This window comes from Ranitomeya variabilis, chromosome 2 (genome assembly GCF_051348905.1).
Source record: "Ranitomeya variabilis isolate aRanVar5 chromosome 2, aRanVar5.hap1, whole genome shotgun sequence".
In the NCBI taxonomy this organism is placed as follows: domain Eukaryota; kingdom Metazoa; phylum Chordata; class Amphibia; order Anura; family Dendrobatidae; genus Ranitomeya; species Ranitomeya variabilis.
Genome location: NC_135233.1, coordinates 179,507,021 through 179,520,263, shown reverse-complemented (window position 1 = coordinate 179,520,263; position 13,243 = coordinate 179,507,021). Strand labels below are relative to the sequence as shown.

Here is a 13,243-nt window from a genome sequence, read left to right as displayed (position 1 = left end):
TGCATCAGATCTGGGGGCAGGTGGTGGACAATTTGAGGTTGTCCCAGGAGAAGACTCAGCTTTTTGCCAACCGCCACCGTCGTGTTGGTCCTCGGCTTTGTGTTGGGGATTTGGTGTGGTTGTCTTCTCGTTTTGTCCCTATGAGGGTCTCTTCTCCTAAGTTTAAGCCTCGGTTCATCGGCCCATATAAGATATTGGAGATTCTTAACCCTGTTTCCTTCCGTTTGGACCTCCCTGCATCCTTTTCTATTCATAACGTTTTTCATCGGTCATTATTGCGCAGGTATGAGGTACCGGTTGTGCCTTCCGTTGAGCCTCCTGCTCCGGTGTTGGTTGAGGGTGAGTTGGAGTACGTTGTGGAGAAAATCTTAGACTCTCGTGTTTCCAGACGGAGACTCCAGTATCTGGTCAAGTGGAAGGGATACGGCCAGGAGGATAATTCTTGGGTGAATGCATCTGATGTTCATGCCTCTGATCTGGTTCGTGCCTTTTATAGGGCCCATCCTGATCGCCCTGGTGGTTCTGGTGAGGGTTCGGTGCCCCCTCCTTGAGGGGGGGGTACTGTTGTGAATTTGGATTCTGGGCTCCCCCGGTGGCTACTGGTGGAATTGAACTGGTGTCTTCATCTTCTCTGTTCACCTGTTCCCATCAAGATGTGGGAGTCGCTATATAACCTTGCTGCTCTGTTAGTTGCTTGCCGGTCAACAATGTTATCAGAAGCCTCTCTGTGCTTGTTCCTGCTCCTAGACAACTACTAGATAAGTTGGACTCTTGTCCATGTTTGTTTTTGCATTTTTGTTCCAGTTCACAGCTGTAGTTTCGTTACTGTGTCTGGAAAGCTCTTGTGAACAGGAATTGCCACTCTGGTGTTATGAGTTAATGCCAGAGTTTTAAAGTAATTTCTGGATGGTGTTTTGATAGGGTTTTCAGCTGACCATGAAAGTGTCCTTTCTGTCTTCTGCTATGTAGTAAGTGGACCTCAAATTTGCTAAACCTATTTTCATACTACGTTTGTTATTTCATCTTGATTCACCGCCAATACATGTGGGGGGCCTCTGTCTCCTTTCGGGGTATTTCTCTAGAGGTGAGCTAGGACTAATATTTTCCTCTGCTAGCTTTATTTAGTCCTCCGGCTGGTGCTGGGCATCTAGAATCAACGTAGGTATGCTACCCGGCCACTGCTAGTTGTGCGTTAGGTTTAGTTCATGGTCAGCTCAGTTCCCATCTTCCAAGAGCTAGTTCCTATATATGCTGATGCTATGATCTCTTGCCATTGAGATCATGACAGGACACCCAAGATAGTGCACCACCAAATTATGGATGTCAGGTCGGAGCATTTCTACATGAACAGTTTCTTGGAAAGTAAAGTGGATTGGTTGTCGTGGGCCAGTTGAATTTTCACCAAGGTCTCCCCAACTGACCCCCTTAGACTATTGTCTTTGGGGTCATCTGAAGGCAATTGTCTATGCTGTGAAGATACGAGATGTGCATCATGTGAAACAACAGATACTGGAAGCCTGTGCTAGCATTTCTTGTGCGGTGTTGCTATCAGTGTGTGAAGAGTGGGAGAAGAGGGTTGCATTGACAATCCAACACAATAGGCAGCACTTTGAACACATTTTATAATTGGTCAAAAACTTGTAAATAACTCATGAAAGAATAAAGTTACGTTAAAACCAAGCACACCATTGTTTTTCTTGTGAAATTCTCAGTAAGTTTAATATGTCACATGACCCTCTTCCCATTGAAAAAATAGTTGGATCCAAAATGACTGACTTCAATATGGCCGCCATTGTCACCACCCATCTTGAAAAGTTTCCCTCCTCCCATACGGATGAGAGAGGATCTTGGTGCAATTAACTGGGACAATATCCTGAGACATAAAAGTACACAAAGAAAATGGGAGACATTTATTAGCATCCTGGATAGGACCTGTGCACAGTATATACCGTATGGGAATAAACATACTAGAAATAGGAGGAAACCAATATGGCTAAATAGAGCTGTAAGGGGCGCAATAAGGGACAAAAAGAAAGCATTTAGAGAATTAAAGGAAGTAGGTAGTGAGGAGGCATTAAATAAATACAGAAAATAAAATAAATTATGTAAAAAGCAAATCAAGGCAGCAAAGATTGAGACAGAGAGACTCATTGCTAGAGAGAGCAAAAATAACCCCAAAATATTCTTTAACTACATAAATAGTAAGAAACTAAAAAATGATTGTGTTGGCCCCCTTAAAAATAGTCTGGGTGAAATGGTGGATGAGGATGAGGAAAAAGCCAATATACTAAATGACTTTTTTTCATCAGTATTTACAAAAGAAAATCCCATGGCAGCCAATATGACTAGTGATAATAATTCCCAATTTAATGTTACCTGCTTAACCCAGCAGGAAGTACGGCGGCGTCTAAAAATCACTAAAATTGACAAATCTCCGGGCCCGGATGGGATACACCCCCGAGTACTGCAGGAACTAAGTACAGTCATTGATAGACCATTATTTTTAATCTTTAAAGAGTCCATAATAACAGGGTCTGTACCACAGGACTGGCGTATAGCAAATGTGGTGCCAATATTCAAAAAGGGGACAAAAACTGAACTCGGAAATTATAGGCCAGTAAGCTTAACCTCTACTGTGGGTAAAATCCTGGAGGGCATTCTAAGGGATACTATACTGGAGTATCTGAAGAGGAATAACCTCATGACCCAATATCAGCACGGGTTTACTAGGGACCGATCATGTCAGACTAATTTGATCAGCTTCTATGAAGAGGTAAGTTCCGGTCTGGACCAAGGGAACCCAGTAGATGCAGTGTATATGGACTTTTCAAAAGCTTTTGATACGGTGCCACACAAAAGGTTGATACATAAAATGAGAATAATGGGGATAGGGGAAAATATGTGCAAGTGGGTTGAGAGTTGGCTCAGGGATAGGAAACAAAGGGTGGTTATTAATGGAGCACACTCGGACTGGGTCACGGTTAGTAGTGGGGTACCACAGGGGTCAGTATTGGGCCCTCTTCTTTTTAACATATTTATTAATGACCTTGTAGGGGGCATTCAGAGTAGAATTTCAATATTTGCAGATGACACTAAACTCTGCAGGGTAATCAATACAGGGGAGGACAATTTTATATTACAGGCTGATTTATGTAAACTAGAAGCTTGGGCTGATAAATGGCAAATGAGCTTTAATGGGGATAAATGTAAGGTCATGCACTTTGGTAGAAGTAATAAGATGTATAACTATGTGCTTAATTCTAAAACTCTGGGCAAAACCGTCAATGAAAAAGACCTGGGTGTATGGGTGGATGACAAACTCATATTCAGTGGCCAGTGTCAGGCAGCTGCTACAAAGGCAAATAAAATAATGGGATGCATTAAAAGAGGCATAGATGCTCATGAGGAGAACATAATTTTACCTCTATACAAGTCACTAGTGCGACCACACTTAGAATACTGTGCACAGTTCTGGTCTCCGGTGTATAAGAAAGACATAGCTGAACTGGAGCGGGTGCAGAGAAGAGCAACCAAGGTTATTAGAGGACTGGCGGGTCTGCCATACCAAGATAGGTTATTACACTTGGGGCTATTTAGTTTGGAAAAACGAAGACTAAGGGGTGATCTTATTTTAATGTATAAATATATGAGGGGACAGTACAAAGACCTTTCTGATGATCTTTTTAATCATAGACCGGTGACAGGGACAAGGGGGCATCCTCTACGTCTGGAGGAAAAAAGGTTTAAGCATAATAACAGACGCGGATTCTTTACTGTAAGAGCAGTGAGACTATGGAACTCTCTGCCGTATGATGTTGTAATGAGTGATTCATTGCTTCAATTTAAGAGGGGACTGGATGCCTTTCTGGAAAAGTATAATGTTACAGGGGATATACACTAGATTCCTTGATAAGGCGTTGATCCAGGGAACTAGTCTGATTGCCGTATGTGGGGTCGGGAAGGAATTTTTTTCCCCATGATGGAGCTTACTCTTACCACATGGGGTTTTTTTGCCTTCCCCTGGATCAACATGTTAGGTTAGGCTATGGGTTGAACTAGATGGACTTAAAGTCTTCCTTCAACCTTAATAACTATGTAACTATGTAACTATATACTAATGTGCCACAAACAGGAAGTTAATATCACCAACCATTCCCATTTTATTTAGGTGTATCAGATACAGGAAAAATCAGATAAAGTAAAAAATCTAAGTGTTGAAATGTCGACAAAGGCCCTTTATGACCTTATGGGTATAGGGGCACAGCATGTGAAATAAATTTAAAAGTATATAATTAAATAGAAATAACTACCGTAAATTGAAAAGTATGTAAAAAGTCACTGCCAATCCAAATTGATGTTACTAGCCCAGTTGAAGAAAAACATCTTGGATATACAGTATAAAAATAATAAAAAGAAATACGGAAAAACAGACACTTATTTTCCCACTATATCGACAAAAAAAAAAGAAATATTCAATCACCACTCCAGCTTTTTTTTTTTTTAATATTTCAGCGCTGGAGTGGTGCTATTAAGTTCACTGGCCCTAGTCTTATATTTGCAAGCTGCTTTCTTCAGCTGTTCCCAGAGTGCAGACTTGTCGTTTTGGAACAAACAACCCCTTTGAGAGGGCAGTTTCACTCCGTGTTTAGTTCCATTGACAAAACAGGCTTTCAAACTGTGGGTAGTGGCTTCTGAAGATCCCCACCATAGCATTGTACACTTTTATGTGCAGCATTGTACTCTTATGGAAAGCTGCAATATTATTTGTAGATGCATTGTTACAGAAGTCTAAAGGTACCGTCACACTAAACGATATCGCTAGCGATCCGTGACGTTGCAGCGTCCTCGCTAGCGATATCGTTTAGTTTGACACGCAGCAGCGATCAGGATCCTGCTGTGATGTCGCTGGTCGCTGAATAAAGTCCAGAACTTTATTTGGTCGTCCGATCGCCGTGTATCGTTGTGTTTGACACCAAAAGCAACGATACCAGCGATGTTTTACACTGGTAACCAGGGTAAACATCGGGTTACTAAGCGCAGGGCCGCGCTTAGTAACCCGATGTTTACCCTGGTTACCAGCGTAAAAGTAAAAAAAAACAAACAGTACATGCTCACCTGCGCGTCCCCCAGCCTCTGCTTCCTGCTCTGACTGAGATCCGGCCCTAAAGTGAAAGTGAAAGCACAGCGGTGACGTCACCGCTGTGCTGTTAGGGCCGGAGCTCAGTCAGTGTCAGGAAGCAGACGCTGGGAGACGCGCAGGTGAGTATGTACTGTTTGTTTTTTTTACTTTTACGCTGGTAACCAGGGTAAACATCGGGTTACTAAGCGCGGCCCTGCGCTTAGCAACCCGATGTTTACCCTGGTTACCTGGGGACCTCGGCATCGTTGGTCGCTGGAGAGCGGTCTGTGTGACAGCTCTCCAGCGATCAAACAGCGACGCTGCAGCGATCGACATCGTTGTCGCTATCGCTGCAGCGTCGCTTAAGGTACCGTCACACTAAACGATATCGCTAGCGATCCGTGACGTTGCAGCGTCCTGGCTAGCGATATCGTTTAGTTTGACACGCAGCAGCGATCAGGATCCTGCTGTGATGTCGCTGGTCGCTGAATAAAGTCCAGAACTTTATTTGGTCGTCCGATCGCCGTGTATCGTTGTGTTTGACACCAAAAGCAACGATACCAGCGATGTTTTACACTGGTAACCAGGGTAAACATCGGGTTACCAAGCGCAGGGCCGCGCTTAGTAACCCGATGTTTACCCTGGTTACCAGCGTAAAAGTAAAAAAAACAAACAGTACATACTCACCCAGCGTCATACCTCCCCCAGCGTCTGCTTCCTGACACTGACTGAGCGCCGGCCCGAAAGTGAAAGTGAAAGCCGCTGTGCTGTTAGGGCCGGAGCTCAGTCAGTGTCAGGAAGCAGAAGCTGGGGGACGCTGGGTGAGTATGTACTGTTTGTTTTTTTTACTTTTACGCTGGTAACCAGGGTAAACATCGGGTTACTAAGTGCGGCCCTGCGCTTAGCAACCCGATGTTTACCCTGGTTACCCAGGGACCTCGGCACCGTTGGTCGCTGGAGAGCGGTCTGTATGACAGCTCTCCAGCGATCAAACAGCGACGCTGCAGCGATCGGCATCGTTGTCGCTATCGCTGCAGCGTCGCTTAATGTGACGGTACCTTTAATGTGACGGTACCCTAACAGTGTAGGCAGCTTTTTCCTCTTTGAGCCTGTTGACAGATTCCCATTAAAATAAAAACCTTCCTAAAGGTACCTTCACACGAAGCGACGCTGCAGCGATAGCGACAACGATGTCGATCGCTGCAGCGTCGCTGTTTGGTCGCTGGAGAGCTGTCACACAGACCGCTCTCCAGCGATCAACTATGCCGAGGTCCCCTGGTAACCAGGGTAAACATCGGGTAACTAAGCGCAGGGCCGCGCTTAGTAACCCGATGTTTACCCTGGTTACCAGCGTAAAATCTAAAAAAAACAAACAGCACATACTTACATTCACGTCCCCCTGCGTCCACTTCCTGACTGACTGAGCGCCGTACAGTGAGAGCAGAGCGGTGACGTCACCGCTGTGCTGCTTTCACTTTCACTTTGCGGCGCTGAGTCAGAGGAGGAAGCAGACTGCAGGGGACGCAATGTGAGTATGTGCTGTTTGTTTTTTTTACATTTTACGCTAGTAACCAGGGTAAACATCGGGTAACTAAGCGCGGCCCTGCGCTTAGTAACCCGATGTTTACCCTGGTTACCAGTGTAAAATATCGCTGGTATCGTTGCTTTTGCTTTCAAACACAACGATACACAGCGATCGGACGACCAAATAAAGTTCTGGACTTTATTCAGCGACCAGCGACATCACAGCAGGATCCTGATCGCTGCTGCGTGTCAAACGAAACGATATCGCTAGCGAGGACGCTGCAACGTCACGGATTGCTAGCGATATCGTTATAATGTCGTTTCGTGTGAAGGTACCTTAAGCCGTCTCTATGGGTACACAGGTCATGGGTAGCTGCATAACATGATCCCTTGATGGCTGCGATCCCATGTCTTATTTCAAAGAAATCCACATTTTCTTAATACGTAAATGAGCTGTTCCAGGCTATGGGCCGGACACTGATCCGTGTAGGAATCTACTTCCGGAGCTTGTTAAATAAAAGGTGAGATTGCCTTTAACCAGTACTTCAGAAAAATTCGATTCATTCTTGGCTTTATTCAATAGAAATTTGCAGTTTGTTTGATGTGTGGAAGTTGTTAGGCAATCTTTGCTCACAGACATTAGTTAATACAGCTCTTATCCTCTCTCATAGATAGTTAGAATAATTTATTTCATGAAGTCTGTGCCAGCAAGCAGGTTTTACTCTTTTATCTGTAAAATTGTCCCTTTAAAGCACTGTCCAGCTCAACAAAACGTCTTTAGATCTTTTTTTAAATAGAAATATACAGTTGTTTCTCACACGTAAATGTTTCAGATCACCAAACAAATGTAATATTACACAAATATAACACAAACATCTATGTTTCAAGGGGGGTGGGCAACCACAGTTCCACCCATGGCCCCATAGGTTTGGATTTTATTCCCTTTAACCCCTTCACGACATATGCCGTACTAGTACAGCGCATGTCGTGTCTCCCCCTTTGATGTGGGCTCCGGTGCTGAGCCCACATCAGTCGCGACAAGTCAGCTGTTTTGTACAGCTGACGTGTGCCCGCAATAGCGATCCACCCGCCGCTATTAACTAGTTAAATACCGCTGTCAAACGCTGACAGTGGCATTTAACTAGCGCTTCCGGCCATCGGGCCGGAAATGCGTGCATCGCTGACCCCCGTCATGTGATCGGGGGTCAGCGATGTGTCGGCATGACAACCAGAGGTCTCCTTGAGATCTCTGTAGTTGTTGATGCCGAATTGCAGTGACCGCCACCCTGTGGTCGGCGCTCATAGCAAGCCTGTAATTCAGCTGCATAGGAGCGATCTGATGATTGCTCCTATGTAGCTGAGCCGATCGAGTTGTGCCAGCTTCAAGCCTCCCATGGAGGCTATTTGAAGCATGGCAAAAGTTAAAAAAAAAAAAAAAAAAAGTTTTAAAAAAATATGAAAAAAAAAAATAGAAAAAGTATAAAAGTTTGTCACCCCCTTTCACCCCATTCAAAATAAAACAATAAAAAAAAATCAAACATACACATATTGCCACGTTCAGAATCGCCCAATCTATCAATAAAAAAAGGATTAACCTGATTGTTAAACGGCGTAACAAGAAAAAAATTCAAAACGCCAGAATTACTTTTTTTGGTCTGTGTGACATTGCATTAAAATGTAAGAACGGGCGATCAAAAGAACGTATCTGCACCAAAATGATATCATTAAAAACATCAGCTCGGCACGCAAAAAATAAGCCCTCACCCGACCCAAGATCACGAAAAATGGAAATGCTACTGGTATTGGAAAATTGCTCAATTTTTTTATTTCTTTACCAAAGTTTGGAATTTTTTTTCACCACTTAAAAAATAACCTAGACATGTTAGGTGTCTATGAACTCGTAATGACCTGGAGAATCATATTGACAGGTCAGTTTTAGCATTTAGTGAACCTAGCAAAAAAGCCAAACAAAAAAGTGTGGGATTGCACTTTTTTTGCAATCTCACCACACTTGGAATTTTTTTTTTTTATCATTTTCTAGTAAAAGACATGGTAAAACCAATGGTGTCGTTCAAAAGGAGAACTCGTCCCCCAAAAAACAAGCCATATTGACAGAAAAATAAAAAAATTATGGCTCTGGGAAGGAGGGGAGCGAAAAATGAAAACACAAAAACGAAAAAGGGCTCCATCATGAAGGAGTTAATAATAAATCCCTTCATTTAAAAACTGCATTTTGTGCTATCTTTGTCTAATATTTACATTTGTTTGGTGATTTCAAACATTTAAGTGTGACAAACATGCAAAAAAGAATTTAGGAAGGGGGCAAACAAATGTTCACACACCTGTATACAACTTACCAATATGCTTAAATTAACAAAAATGACCCATTTTCAAGATATCGGCATTGCCTGGGTTTCGTCACATGACTGGCTCATTCCCAAAGCTAAGCCAGCCACCGTCTTAAATTATGCATAATGTAACTGTACTAAATCATTTTACTTGGTAGATGAATTTGGATCAGAAACATCTTAGTAATTTAACACGTTCAAGAGTTATTCCCAAGAAAAACAAGTCCCCCACCCCTGTCTTCTTGGTAGGGTATGACCTACTGATTGCAACTGATGCGACTGCTAGGACCACCAGGGATCTTTAAGGAGGTGAAGGTGTGCACGTTCGGCGTACCCTTCAATTCATTTGTGTAATGGGGTTGTCAGAGAAAGCTTATACTGTACTTTCATATTGACAGAAGATAAAAAATAAATTTGGGGGGAGGGGGATGTAACCCTCTAATATTAATGCATTATATCCTGGACAGTCTTTTAAAGAGAAATTGTATTTGACTTCTTGTTTTCATTTGTTAAAGCTGCCATGGTATGGATGGTGGGGATGGCAGATTCTGAAAATACAAACCGAAGAGCAAATCAAAATCCAGAAGGTAAGTGTCATGTAAGTGTCACCGTTAGGTTTCGTGCACATCGCTTAGATGTGTATTTGGCCAAATTTTTTAAAGGTGTTCGTCAAGTGTAAATTGCTGCCGTCAGATGTCTGCGGTGTAGAGAAACGCACAACTGCCTCTATACACGTGGGTTGTGTTTTTGTTTGTTGTAGTTTTGTTGCCAGTGGAGTGTTTTGTTTTTTTGTTTTAAACCCTCAGCATGCTCTAAAGAACTGCTTTTTTTTTTCCTAAATCAGTAGGATTTGTAATATGCCTTAAAGGGAACCTGACATTATAAAAAATGCTCTTAATTTACAGATATGGGGTTAATCTGTAAGCTAATAGTGTTCTAAAGCTGTGTGGCGTCACACTGAAAGCATGCTACTGGCAGGAAATTAACTTTATTCCTCCCTTCAGCTTTTAGTCACCGCTGTAACCATACCCAGGCACTGACTGACAGCCGCCTCAATACCACAGGCAACATGTATCATGCTATAACTGTATGATCCCAGCCAGGTATGTCTGACTCTGAAATGCTGCAGTGTTTCGGAGGAAAACATTTGTTAAAAATCGCTGGGGACTGAGCAGCACTGGAGACTAGTCAGACAGGTGGGTCCCCAGCAGCTTCTTTTCACCTGCTCCATTGGAATGACAGGCCTCTCTCTATGCATGCACGCAGGTAGAGATCTGTCAATCCAGTATAGCAAGCAGGGAGAAGCCGCCGGGGACCCGCTTGTCTGACTAGTCTCCTGTGTGGCACGGTCCCCAGTGACATTTAAAGTATGCTTTTCACCCAAACGCCGCAGCATTTCAGAGTCAAGCTCACCTGGCTGAGCTCATGCAGCCACTGCCTGATACATGCGGCCCGTGGATCGCACATCATGTATCAGTTGTCAGGTTCACTTAAAGGTCTCACTTTTAGGTCGGTAATTGGCTTCAACGCTCACGAGTAGTCATTTAAAAAAAAAAAAACTGGCAATGTTGTAAAGTATAAAAAAACCTATATGCATTCGTTGAACCTGCTGTCGCTCTTATGTGCCCCACTGTAAACCACTTGCAGGAGGAATTACAGGGAATTGTGACTGTGTGCACATGTCACACTCGTATAATTCAGCAGTTTGTTTAGACCAGAAATTTCCTTTAACACATGCACAGTGTGTAATGTACCTAATACAACGGGACTAAGAAATAAGATTTTGGGGAATGCTTCTATAAAGAGGATTCCAGTCCACGATCAGTCACTATAGTGTTATACGTACTCACTATTTGAGGGTGAACTTTGCCATGCCTTGTCTCGTCCCTGCTCCATCCACTTTGGTGGAGCTGGCCAAAACTGACCTGAAAACGCCAACGGTTGCAAAATTTTATTTAAAGATCATTTTCTGAAAAAAAAAAACAAAAACAAAAAAACAATAAGTTAAACAACAGATCATCTGCTGATGACTGTTTACCATTAAAAGGTGATAATTGACTTTTAATTTGCATGCATATAAATGTTAAAGAACCATAGGAATGGTTTCAAACATGACTGCGATATTTGTTAGTCTTGCTCGGGGTGTTTCTAAATCATCTGCACTCTTTTGCTAATCATTTGTATGGATCTAGAATCTAGAGATTACATTGACTACAAATGTTTTTTTTTTTAATGTAGAAGCATCAGAAAATGTTAACCACATATCACAAGTGGACTCAGAAACTCCAGAGTCTCAAATTCAGACACCTAATAGGACTGTAGTATCAGATGATGGAGACGAGGAAAGTAAGTGTGAAATGTGTTTAGTCTACAGAATTCCGGAAGTTAATTTGAAAAAGACAAAATATATAACACATTGACTGTTAATGTTATGAAGCTCGGCTATAAAAGTGAAGAAATCCATAATTTATGAGCAAGGTGATGTATTTTTATTCCCTGTGTTTTACTGGTGAACTAATGGGGCAGTGGTCAGAGTAAACCAACTAAGAGGTGGCATAAGGAAAAATGGTTCAAGTGAACCGGACACTGATACATGCTTCCTGATCTACAGGCAGCATGGCAAGCTGGTGACTTCTCGAAAAGGCGAGTCCCCATCGGCTTCTCCCTACCCGCATCCCTGGATTGACATGTCTCTGTCTTTGTATAGACAGAGACCTGTCAATCCAGGCCAGCGTGCAGGAAGAAGCCGCCATGGCCCCTCCTATATGACTGGTCTCCAATGCGGCTCAGTCCCCAGCGGCTTTAAAACTGTTTTTCTCTGAAATGCTGCAGCGTTTGAGTCAGTCAGTGCACTTTCCCTTGAGAAAGCAGTATGCGAAACGTGCGTTGGGCAGTTGTGGTGGGCTCATCTAATCCTTCCTCACCTATGGGTAAGCAGGACTTTAGTTACTTAATAGCACTAGTCACTTTATGAGCTATGCCATTCCATCATCTATTACTATATAGACTGGACTTGCCTTACACAGTGTGTTCCTATCCAATGTTGTTTCGTACATGTCTCTGCTCTGGATTACAATGCAGTCAATTTTTTTCTCCTCCTTTTACCTGCATATCTATCTTTATTAGTGATGAATTTTGTAGCCTATTACACTGGTCAACACAAAAAAATCATCAGCAAAGGTAATCTGTCTGTTTTATGGAGTTTGATGTGCTGATTCCAAAAATATGCTTAGTTTTGCTCTATCACATAAAGTTTCTGAGATAGAATTATTTTTGTTTTTACGTTATTTCTGCTTTTTCAATGTATGTGGTTTTTCCTATGTTATTCCCATTTCTTTGCTTGTCTTACTGAATTGTGAATTTAGTTACAGGGACAAAATCAGTAAAGGTTTTAGTGAGTTTTATGGGAAGGAGTATTGACAGTGCAGTCAACCAATGACTGCTTCTCGGAAAGTCACATGTTATTGGGTGGAGTTATCTGTTATGAGGCGGTAAGATTTGAGTAGTCAGAAAAGGATGGTGATGGCAGCAAGGACTGGTATGTGAGACTCTGAAAGGAGACAGGCCTCTACAGGGATCCGAGACCTGCCACAAGGAGATAGAAGGCAATGCAGGGGACAGCCGCCATTTTTAGAGGATTTTCACTGTTTTTGTCGGAGGGCAAGTTGCCTCAGAGGGAAGAAAACCGCTCAGCCACTGAGGTGTAACCGAGTGAGGGTCTCAACAGAGAGAGAACCTGAAAGCAGCCAATATCACACTGAGAAACTGCCTGACTGCAAATATTCATCTGTAAGGAATAGGCTCACCCGTTTACCTCACAACTGTATATAGTTATCTACCAGATTACCTCCAGTAAAATCAGTTCTAAATGCAAGCTGCCTCTGTCATCTCTGGGGAAATAACTCATATAGTCAGCTATTCGCGTTTTTTTTTTTTTTTTAGTTTGTCACCACCATTGAATTGAACTTACTCTACTATTTGATCTGATTTAAAGGAGAAAAATGCCCCAATCATTCGAACAGATTCTGCTGTGTGTGATTCTTTTACACCAAAAGGCCAAGTACGTTCAATCACTCATGATATTAAAAAGATTTACCAGATGTACTGTAAGCGTCCACTTGGTGATCAACACAAAAGCTGGGCCCCTCATGTGATATGCTCAATTTGTTCAAATTGTTTTCGTGACTGGTTGAATATGAGGAAAGTGGCTATGCCATTTGCTGTTCTCATGATTTGGAGAGAACCTAAAAAT

General features: G+C 42.6%; 1 protein-coding gene across 4 annotated transcripts in view; it reads left to right on the top strand.

The window, feature by feature from the left end:
* The window catches only part of PSEN2 (presenilin 2), an 86,102-nt gene that overhangs the window by 55,007 nt on the left and 17,852 nt on the right, over positions 1-13,243 (top strand). For all 4 annotated transcript variants that reach the window (XM_077283237.1, XM_077283239.1, XM_077283238.1 and 1 more), the window contains exons 8-9: positions 9,507-9,578; positions 11,230-11,337. In XM_077283237.1, the coding sequence (XP_077139352.1) occupies positions 9,507-9,578; positions 11,230-11,337 (180 nt within the window). The remainder of the gene's footprint in view (positions 1-9,506; positions 9,579-11,229; positions 11,338-13,243) is intronic.